We start from the raw sequence: 12,328 nt of genomic DNA, 5'->3' as shown, positions 1-12,328 counted from the left end.
CAATAAATATTTTAACGGCACACAGATCATAGCAGTCTTAGAATCTAATTTACAAGAGTTGGAACTTATAAATTATCTATATAATAATAGTTTAATAGCTAGTAAGTCAATAATACAGTCTAAGCGCAAACTGGATCTTCGATAATATGTTTTGAGTGTCGGTATAAAAATATTATGAAAAGACATATTAACATTAGATACTAAAATAGTGTGCTGCGTCATTGAAGGTCGATTATTCAGCTATATGTATCTATTATTTATTTATCAAAAAAGGAAGATACTAATTAGCACAATTGGGTATTAAACTCGGTTATCATACTACATACTGGTTATGTATATACTAAGTACTTAATAAATTGTATTTTTCTATTCAAGAAAAGAAAAGAATGATACAACTAATATAATTGTGCTGCTCAGCACAATTATAGCCCCCCCCCCAATGCTAGAAATAGCCCCACCAAAAAATTAGGTTATGCATACAATTTTAAATTATAAAAATATATTTACTTATAAATGTAATTAAAAAAAAATTCCAGCCCCCCAAGTTAAAAATTGAAATTGCGCCTATGTACAAATCTTTATATAAAACAAATAAATAATACATACAAATAAAAAGGTTTACAGAAAAAAAGTATTACGAATATTATTAACCTGAATTTATACAAAACATATACCATAATAAAAATTAGAATTGCTCAAAAATAGCTAACGCTTAGTTAGGTTAACTAAGGTAGATAATTATAACTATTATTTGCGAAGTTTTAAAATAACTTTATTTTTATGATAATCATACTTTTGAAATTTGTTATCCCAGCTCTAGTTATTATAAATATACATATTGTAGTAAATAACCCTCTCGCCATACCTAGTCACTTCGTGTCCTTTGACTCGCGCAAAAAAAACCAGACACGGAACGGAGCGACCATGGACTTACTATAAAGCTAGAAAATATTTGAAATATGTACACTCTTACCCCGAATCATCACGCGTTGATTCTATAGTAGTTAAAACGAATATCATAACATTTTCGACATAATGCTAAACGGAGACATTCGCCAAAAAGTAGTGCGAGGCTAGCATAGGTGTGTGGAAAACGGTATATGCATATGAAAATCATAGAGTAAAAAAATTTGCAAATACTACTATTTTTTTTTTTTGCAGATAAAATATAATAGAGTTTCTTTGACGAACAATGAAAATGAAAAAACAAGCTTCCTCGTTTGCGTGTATCGGATACCGGTGATAATGTGTTAAAGACGTGCCCGACCAGTTTGCTTGCAATCTGCATCACCATATGAGAGGCCTTAAAAGCGGCCAATTAACCGACACACTTATTGTCACTTTCATTCGCGTCGTTCGTACTATGTCTTGTCCTTTCCCTCGTGCGCACGTCTCTCCAAAGATATTTCATGCCCGCATTTTTTCCCCCACTCATTTTGACCGTCCAAAAGCCAAACTGCCATTATTGCAGAGAGGTTTTTTAAAAAAAAGTCAAACGAAAGGTTAAACAATGACAATTCCCTAGTAGTTCAACGTCCTAAGTAATCAAAATTCAACTACTTACAAGGAGATGCCAAGAACGCCGACAACTTATAGATTTATAATAAATATGTGAAAGCCTAAAAATTTGAATTTGAACCCCTTACAATATAAATATCACAAATCGCATTTTTTGTTACTACAGATTACTCATAAACGTATGTTAAAATTATAACATAATTTATTATTATGTTAATATATTTACGGTACATCCATTATGTTAGAATTCTAAGCAATTTAGGTCTGTTATTGCCTATTGTTACACAACGCACACAGTCGACCGTGATGAAAGGCATCAACATCAATAAATACTGAAATAAAAGAATGATCTTAAAACAGAAATTGCCACTCCTAGTTTTACACCAGTCAGCCAGTTGTCAAAGACAGTAAGTCCTAATACGTAATAAGTACTAATTAGTAACCTCCATAGAATCATAGTTGCACAATAAACTTAATTTTTCAACAGCACGTCCTATTTTGTTATATTATCAAGCCAAATATTTTTGGGCAACATCAAGTTTGTAAAATAGATAATTTTTTATGGTGATAATATAGATTGTTGACATTTTTTGCTAAGCTGACCCTTATGAATCACAAATGAGATTTACTACATTTGTATACAATTTACTAGACTTGAAAACTACCGATTTCGGTAAAAAAAAACCTACGCCTTTTGCTATTTGAAGTAAACGCATGCAGAAACCCCGATTTCATTCTGTCATTCCGGCACTTACACCGGAACCACAATTTGGTTTCGCCCGCAGTCCATTTTAGCATTATGTGTTTGAAAATCAATCACACTCGCATAGTTCTAACAATAAAGACTGAAGACGGAAGACCGCGCAAGTGTTAACCCGCGGCTAAACAATGGTTTTTAACAACAACGGCCAACGGACAAAACAATATAAAAAACGTGAACTGAAGTGATGGCGTTTCCGCCGAGCGAATGTAATATTTTATGAGAGACCCCATCAGAGGTTGGCCGCTGTGATTCACCATAATATATCAGATCCCCCCAACAGGAGACCTTGTACTAGACGTTACGATATGCACGTCGTAGGCGTGTGCTGCAGCGTGCAGTGTATACCTATATTCGATAATAATATAACCTGTGTGTATAAGTATGGACAATTTTGAAGAACCAGACGCCGTAACAGCAGCGATCCTCCTCAACGACCTTGCCGCAGTTTCACAATTTAAATTTTACACACATGCTCGGTCGCTATTTTTTACATATCTAAATGTATACAAAATACTACACTACAACAAGTGTATATAATAATAATAATATTATTGTAGTAGCTTGCCCGAGCACCTGCGCAGCACACGTGACAGAAGACGACCGTTCGAATAATTCCAAAATAGATGGGGTGACGACAAAAAAAGCTGTTTTGCATATTATTATAAAACGACATTTAATTCTTGACAATTGTATGTACAATATATTTTAAGAGAAAAATAATTAAGTGGTACAGGTATTGTGGAACAGTATTCTATAAGTTGTGTACACGTATCGGAAACCTACGATTAAAAATATTCCTGTTAGAGGCCACATCAATTGCATTAACAACATGAAATGGTAAATAGCGTAATACATTTTTAAACATATTTCCTGTAAAGTTATAAAAAATGCACTTATGACACCTGTGCAGTGTGCACTGTACCATTACTATATATATGTTGTCAATTTTCTTAAACAATATACTTATATATAATTTATTTTTATATATATTTATATATTTTTTTTTTTGTAGACTAATACGTCACGTCTTATCTACGCGGGAATGATTTGCTCCAATTGTTTTATGGAATAATTGTAAACCATAATTCTATTTCGTGTTATGCAAGTTGAACAGCTTTCAACGCCTTTTGCAATTTTTGCACTCAATCTTACGTTTGTTGAAAAATTGTTTCTATTTTGAGTACAATCTCATAGAATATATAATATTATTTATGTCCCGACTATTACCCAAGTACAAAATTTTATAATAATTCATGTTTCAACCAAAACCGAGTTTTCCAAAGAATTTGACTAAAAACGAAAAATATTCAATAGCGAACAATCAAAACAACTAAAAAATACCATGTAACTTCCTGTCGCGCTTTCGATGGAAATTCATCCATTGTGCATGCCGGACGCGAAAAACACGCGGTCTACCCGTTTTTGTGACCTTTTGGTAGTTTGTAAATAATAATACTGATAGCGAAAAAACGTAATTGCACGACCTTGGGCTGGGTTGATCACTATAAAATAAATTGGCTGCCGCTGCAGTGGTTGACGAATGAACTCGTCACGTTTTCTTTTGTGAACAAAAACACACGTGTAACACATTTTGCAGGGAAATAAAAGATCGTTTTTATAACGTCACTGTAAAATATTTAGGATAAACACAAAATATTATTATATTTGGGTCATTTTTGTGGGAATAATACGCGTTTTTTTTCAATTTAGTTAATGGGTAATTATTAGTCATAATTAATACGTTCTTATAGCCAAGTAACATTTAAGCGGAAACAATATAGTTAACAAATAAACCAAACAAATTTTGTAAATGAGATCATAAAGCAATGGGCATGAACAAAAACTAAAGAAGAAAACAACATTTTTTGCAGTTTTTAGCTCACTGTCACCCAGCGAAATGTACAATAAATTATAGATAAAGCGACGATAACGTACATCGTTGCATCAACGACGGATTCTAAATTAAAAGTTTAAATGCCTTTCACAGCAAAAAAGACCTCGTTATTGCAAAACGCGTTCGATAATGATAACATTGGTTGTGCTACCAATCAAAGCGTCGTAAATTTACGCATAAAATTAATCCGTGGTATGAACGAAAATGTTCAACATTTTCTTATGTTCGTTTTCAACAAAAACGTTTATAATGTCTGTTGCATTGCATATAATCCGTATAGTATAGTAGCCTACACTTTAAGGTAATAAAAGTATAAATAAAGCCTTAATTTAAACACTAACTCAAGACGACTTCACCATATAAACAACCAACAGTGATTTCGTACATATGGTGTTCACTATAAGCACATCATATTATTGTTTCTTAAGAGTATCGGATAACAGAACACGTGTACTATAATAAATCATCTGGAAAAGGCACCACTTCACCCGCCAAACGCTGTGAACCCGCTTTTATCCCAACACACCACTCGAAAGGTAGTACCGGTTATTCTCAATAGACCATATAACATGATATTATAGTCATATACACTGATCTATGATATTTTCGACGAAAATACAGTAAGAATTACAACATCTGTTTTCAAGTTATAATTATTATAAATGGGCAATAGCAACGGTGACTTGTGCTGAGCAAGACGGTCGCAAAAAAACGTTAAAATCATTTTTTATCAAAGATTCGAGATACCGTCGTGTCAGTATGATAGCAGTGTGAACAATTATAGGCAAAACGATTTATCTGTTAATGAAATACTACAATTTTTGTTAAAATTTTAATTTATTTTGTCACTTCTTTTTTGAAAATAAAGAGCAATCAACGATTGAACCGTACAGGAAACTATTCGTTTTCAACTGGAAATATTACAACAGCCCATTTAAACAGCATGAAAGCTCATAAGCTGGTTAAAATCACTTAGTATTTTTTTAGTTCTGTCGTGTATACTATACATTGATAAACATACGTGAAAATCGATAACACTATTATCCACACTATATCTATACTCAACCCATACTCATAAATCACCATAATATTGTATAGATATTTATAATAATTTCAAAATTATGGTTTTAAAAGGGAGCGCCTAGACGGTCAAACATAATTTTGACATGATGGCAAAGACGGAAGTGTAAAATATTTTCTTTGGAATTTATACAAGTAAAACATATAGCTGATAATACTTGTAAAACATCAATACCTATATTTATGTACATACTATATTGATGCTGTATTATTATATATGTGTTTACTGGAATACTCGACACTTGCATCACGTCGGCCAAACCAGTTTTCAAAAACATAATACTACCTACTACGGATAATAACTGTAGTAGTAGTAGTAGTAGCTGCATACAAATCGTCCAGAAGAGACCTAGGCGTGATTACTTACTATTTTTACACACATATATTATATTTTATTTTATTTTTTATTGCCTCAGTACATCTTCGATCCACGCAAATTTCACTTTCCCGTGGCCGGCCATTGATCGAGAGAATGCATGACGTACAAGTATTATAAATTATTACCCTGTTACCAAATTATACCATTCGCCGGATAGTAGATAAACATTCTACACAACAAGAGTATTTTGTGACTCATAGACAACCATGCGTTCGCGTGTTAACGAGTAATATTTAATTTATCTATTTCAATAACACTAATATATTTTAATTGGAAACTAACGAAAGTGAGTTTAACACAGAGGTGCGGTAGACGAATTCAATGGAAATTAAAACGTTGGCTGATGTTTACACAATACACGATTTTTTTGTAAACATAGGCTGGCCCGGATACCTATAAAAAATAACATTACAATTTCGATACACAGATAAGGTGTTTTGTGGTATCTTTTGTATGCAATATGCATCTTATTTCAGATAATATTTTGGTCGAATGACATATGACGATTAAATAAAAGAGATATGTCGAATGGAGTCTATAATATAGTTATCTCAGACAATAATAATAATAACTAAATTTACATCACACATATTATTCAAATGTTACAAATTAAACAAAAAAAAAAACAATTTACGGAAGTTTATACACAATATCCTGAACATTGTCTCCGGTCTGATAACTATAAGGAAAACGATTTTCATTTTCCTAGGAACAAAAAAAATAAGCAACATTATATAACATCGAATAACGATTTTTTAAACACCGCGTAATGGGTAATTGTACACATTATTTTACACTATTCATCGCTAATAATATATACCAAACACTTTTGTACCTACAATCTACATGTTATATGACTACCTGGTGACGATGCAAACGAATTCCGAAGAGAGCAAGCCAATGATTCGCAGTAATATTAAAAAAAAAAAAATGTTCAACCCTCTTTCCTGATTGTGTAATTTATATAAACCTATACAAAAATTACTCATACAAATCGAAAGAAATATGACGTCCATGACAGTTTTAAATAATACAGCGAATTTTTTGTAAAATCTATGACGGTTACTGCTACAAATATTTTCAAATAATCCTCAACTGGCAATTGTGCTGATTTATGGGTCCTAATACTAATACAGCAGAGTTAAACCAAAAAATAGGTAAGCCCGACTAGCCATACCCTGTGTTACGCGCCACTGAACACTGGCACTACCGAGTACCGGTAAAAATTGGAATACGATACACAAACAAAAAAATATCAGTTTTTTTTTTGGTCAGAATTGTAAAATCTATAGATGCCGAAAAAAATTATAAACCTGCCTCCGACGTTCGTTTCTAATAATAGAACAAGAACTGTTGAATTCCAGATAGAATCAATGAACCTACCTCGTTTTTGTTCTCTGTCAATTTATTATCTTAAATCTTTCAATTATCATACGTGACTCGAGTTCTACAATAGTCAATAAACAAAAAGCCAGCACAGTGGAGTCCGGGAAGATGAGGTTACAGGTCTACAATAATTATGGTAACTGAAATTATAACTTATTACTGATCTACAAACTTGCTACATGAAAACATCGGTTCAGTGGTTTAAAGGCTATCGTGCATCCAGACACAAAAATAAAAAATAAATACATAATTGGTCCAACTAAAATTATGGTTTATATAAGGATACAAAAAACTTGTATTTGCATTTACAAAATATGCAGTTGGGCCAACTATATAAACCATAATTTTAGTTGGACCAACTATCTATTTTTTCAGTAAATACCTACTCAGCTCCACACCAAAGCTAAAATTACCAAATATTAAAATACCACGAGTCCTTATAAAAAAAAAATTAATTAATTTAAACCAGACAATTTATACATCATAATCATTAATGAAAAATAATTATTTTAGTGTACATTCAGTATTTTTAAGCTACTTCTGTTGGTGAGCTGATGTCATTAATTACTTAAAACTATTATTTTTACCATAGTAAAAGATGAAAATTGAAGTATAATATTATTCAGTATCCAACTATTGTACTAAAAAAAATAGGGTTGGTGATCGACATAAGCTGATATCCGCTCATAGCCAATATTTGAGGTGGTTCAAATTTTTTTTTTTCAAAACCAAAATCTCGCTAGATATTAGAAATCGGATTTTAAATGATATAACCGAATTTTTGTAAGAATGTCTTCCATTGAATAACATTTTAATTAATAACAAAAAAATTGCATTATTGCATGGGGCCTACTAAAACCTGTTCAGTCTTTTAAAATAACAAAATATATATTATATATTGATCATAATAAACATTGTATACTTAAAGGATAATAGTTAAAACTATTTTAAGTCAATTATTACTTTTAGTTGTACACAAAACTACCATTTATGGTTTTAGTTGTCTGTTGTAGGTAATTAGCTACTACAACTAACAATAAAATTATTATTCTTGAAAAACAAACCAAAAAATAAACAAATAGACATGGTTTATTGCTTACATTGTAAGCAAATAATTCTGTAAGCCTTACAAAATTAATCAACTTAATATATGTGTATTACAATGTACTAACAGATTCACACAAGTTTTTATATGCATATTTGTCAGATCATCGTAATACTTCATGCTCCGGTAGGTAATAAACGTTGTTACATTAATTTTATTACTACTATATAATCAAGATAGTAAAAACAGTACCTATTAAGAAGTGTATCTACTATTTTTCAAATATTTCTGTAATAACATTACTCTACAGTAATAAAAGTAAAAGCTTACTTTTTAGAAGACAATAGGCATCATAGGTAGAAAAACACCTTTAAACTTGACATATTTTTTTATTAAATTATTTTTGTTGAGAACATTTTCAATGAGGAATAAACTAACAGAGCTAGTAGAATTAGGTAGACGTAAGTACACATAACTAATAGAATCACAAATAACACAATTATAGAACATTTGATAGGATCCTTAAACAATACTCGACAGAGTCCAAAGTAATTTGAAAAATGTCTAGGGATCTCCAAACAGTTAAAATATAAAATTACTGAATTCATTAACAAACCATGTTGTCTAATGGAAAAAAAAAAATCACTAATTATTCCATTATTTGTGACTCTTAAAGGGTAGGAAATATATTGTACTCTGTAGCAATTAAAATGTTTCATAAGTAAATAAGCTTGAGAACCAATAGGATATACCTACTATAGTCAATATGAGTGATGCAGTGGTGTAAAACGTCAAACTTCATAGTAAAGAAATCAAATTTCAAACCCGCAGCAATGCGAAACAAACAACATTATTCAGTCCTACCACATAACGCTCTAAGGCTTTGCTTATTTTGGAGGGGTATAAAAATAAAAAATGTTTTGAAAGTATTCAAGGTTAATTTTCAATAATAAATTACATTATTATCTGTAAAACTTATCAGATTGAGAATATCTTTTGTTTAATTAGCTCAAAACACAAAGGTTGCGAAAACTCAAGATATATTTAATATATAAATATATATATATATATATATATATATATATATACTAATTTAGTTAAATTCATAATACCTTCCTATATGATAAAAAAATAAAATATATAAAAAACGTTTAACATTAAAAATAGGTTTATACACTTTAGTGAATGTAAAGACGCTAAAGAATATTATTTTTTGTGGTTAAGGGTTTTATGAAATATTTCATTATATTATTTCTTTTTTATACATAACCACAAGTGTTGCTTAAGTTTTTTCTAGACCTTACTCTATGTATTGTATGAATATTAGTAATTAATATTCATTATAGATAGCTAGAATTTGGTTAGTTATTATTTGAAAGCATAACTAGAAGTATAGAAACTACTTCATAGATGAAAATAATTCATTTATAGCAACTTGAGTTATTTTATATTTTATTGTAATTTATAATATATATATATATACATACCTATCTTTGATGTTCAAAGCGACTCTAAGGATTTTAAGAAGTTATAATAAATTAATGGTTTCAAAAAAAAAACAATCTTGCTAAGTCTCAACAGAGACTAGGTCTCATGGTAATTGTTAACTATACAGTAAAACCTGTTTAAGACAGACCCTGGCTAAACGCGATAACTGTGTGTAACAATATTTTCCAATGAATGAGTTAGGTAGTTATAGGTACTATCTATAACTTGCTAGTACCTAATTATCTATTACGTATTATACTATTTAATATTATGTAATATTAAAAATAAAATACATAATATTATATATTAATAGGTAGTATTCGATTATATTATTAAAAATGAACTTATAGTTCAGATATTGACAATTTAAAATTGCACCTTTCAAAATACTATGCTTTTATACTCACATAGATAATATAAGAGTACAGCGGACATAGTTAAAATTGCTACTACAAATCACAGCAAAATGTCTTAAAAGTGAGTAAGTAAACAAAATATGTAGTTACAATTTAAATATCATTAGATATAGTAATTACTTATAAAAGCAAAGTAATAAAAACCTAAAAAAGAAATAAAGTACAAAGATGTGTACCTCTTAAAAAGATTTATATTTCATTGCTCTTAGTTATATTCTTATACAAAATCAATTACTACAACACTTAGCCTACGCACTTAAGTTAATAATCTATCCCTATAACGTTTCTGTCATTATTTTAGATACCTATGTAATTTTGGGTTTAGGCTGACCATATAAAAAAATATTTTTAAAAAATAACAGCAACAATTATGATGACAATATACATGTTTACACATTTGCAGGCGTATTAAGCACAATATATTCTAAAATAAATAAAAAACATCACATTGATTTGACACAAGTAATCTTGTAATTTCTATAGCATAAATATTTTTCTTTTGTCACTAAAGAAATCATTACCAGTTTGATAAGGATCTTCACATTATCCCATATGTTATATACTAAATAACTTTAAGGTGTAGCACCGAGCGAAAGTAAATGTTAATAAAAATTTCATAAAATTCCATTGTTACTAATTGAATAAGTTATCAGATGAGCATAAATACACATAGCACATATCCGTGTGATTCTTTTTAAATCTAAATATTAAATATAACCTGATAGTCTAGATTTTAGATTTAACAAAACCAAAAATAACGGTTTCTTCTACAATCAGAATTTAGAAGAAAAGTAAACTATATAACTTTCTTGTGTAAGCATTGTAGTTTATGTACATATGTATTACAATAAAAACATCAAACTCACCTTTCCAGTAGCTTTTTTGTAGCGGGTGATAGCTTGTTGTATAAGATCCCGGACTAATATTTCGCCGCGACCACACGGGACGATCACTCGAGTCGCACCAAAACAAACGGTGACCTTCATTATGGTAAACAATGATTACGTTACCAACGACCAAACCATTTCCAGCCGTCATCAAACGGCAAGTGGTTAGGAATGATTTTCGAAATAGACACTAATTTAATTAACATTTCACTAATAAAAATAATAACTTGCAGAATGAAAACTAGAAAATAAGTGTATGATCATAACTACCTTACAAACTATCGGTATACTAGACGTTTTAAATTTAAAATAATAAATATAATAATTTTGATCGTTTATTAGCGTTTTGTACGTTACGGAGTTTAACTTGCTGACTTAACACATAAAAACTGTTAATGCGATACGATTGAACGACAAATATTATTAAAATTTTGACGATTTAAAAGAAATTATATAACAGATATTTTTATTTAATAAAAACTAAGAAATAACGCACTCAGGATGCGGCACACGCGGCTGCAATTTTAAAACTACACTACTATTTACTATTAAACGCTTGCCGATAGTTTACGTTACGACGAGTTTTTGTTTACTGCTGTAAAAAAAGTAAAAACGGTAGTAGGCTGTAGGCTGATTATCAGCTAACAGCTAACCAGCGTAGTAAACAAAGAGTGTTATCGGCACGTAAAAAAAATAACCGCCGTTGATAATAAACGCATAAACCGCGACCGTGGTTACCTTAACAAGGGAATGGCGGGAACAGTACGTTTAAAAAATATATTATCTATAGATTTTAATGATAACAAATTTGAATTATTATTATTTATTATTATTGTAACTCCAACAAATATATTGACTACAGTATACTTTACTCGAGTAACTAATTTCTTATGATTTACCGTAAAAATAGCTATAAAATGCCTTAATACATTGTACAATGTATTATTTTTTCGACAAAACCAATCAGTATGGCTATTAGTTTCAGACTGTTTTATACAAGATTACCTTCCCGCATTGATGACGAAAACTCTTTAACTAAGACCATAGAGTTGTTATAAATAAAAGGTTATCCAACTAAATTATTAAAACAATTGTAATATTAAAATTCAATAGAGCGAGCTGACTTTCTTATACCTTTCTACTCGGGCGTATATTTACTTTTACAGTGTTCAAATAAGGTGAATTTTTCTCCTGACTACAACAATTTTTCTTAGAAAAGACCAAAATGCTTAATTTCAAATTTGTGTTGATAATATTTTGACTACATTATGTTTTATAATTGTAATCTAAAAGTATAGCTTTACTTATTGATCATGCATCATATTATGCAAAATAAAAAGATTAACCATGGATTTAGTTTTCTGCATTTAGTTATTAATTATTATTTGATAAAGTTTGTTGTGATTTTAACATAATACCTACATATTTGTTATAGCTTTATGTGTACTTGTTAAGTACTGAGCAATGATATA

The 12,328-nt window shown here is 30.0% G+C and overlaps 1 protein-coding gene across 1 annotated transcript in view; it reads right to left on the bottom strand.

Annotated features, from left to right (window-relative positions):
- LOC126844897 (partitioning defective 3 homolog) overlaps positions 1-11,456 on the bottom strand; it is a 44,167-nt gene extending 32,711 nt beyond the window's left edge. Inside the window, exons 1-2 of the mRNA XM_050583368.1 lie at positions 11,127-11,456; positions 10,836-11,046 (exon numbers count right to left, since the gene is read on the bottom strand). Coding sequence (XP_050439325.1) covers positions 10,836-10,955 — 120 coding nt within the window. The 5' untranslated portion in view covers positions 10,956-11,046; positions 11,127-11,456. The remainder of the gene's footprint in view (positions 1-10,835; positions 11,047-11,126) is intronic.
- Positions 11,457-12,328: the final 872 nt, after the last annotated feature.

The sequence above is a fragment of the Adelges cooleyi genome, unplaced genomic scaffold, assembly GCF_023614345.1.
Source record: "Adelges cooleyi isolate 19-005CV unplaced genomic scaffold, UGA_ACOO_1.1 ACOO_flye_CR_arks_rails_tigmint_CR_PRNA_651, whole genome shotgun sequence".
NCBI lineage: Eukaryota > Metazoa > Arthropoda > Insecta > Hemiptera > Adelgidae > Adelges > Adelges cooleyi.
Note: the sequence above shows the minus strand (reverse complement) of the source record. Positions and strands in the feature narration are given on the sequence as shown.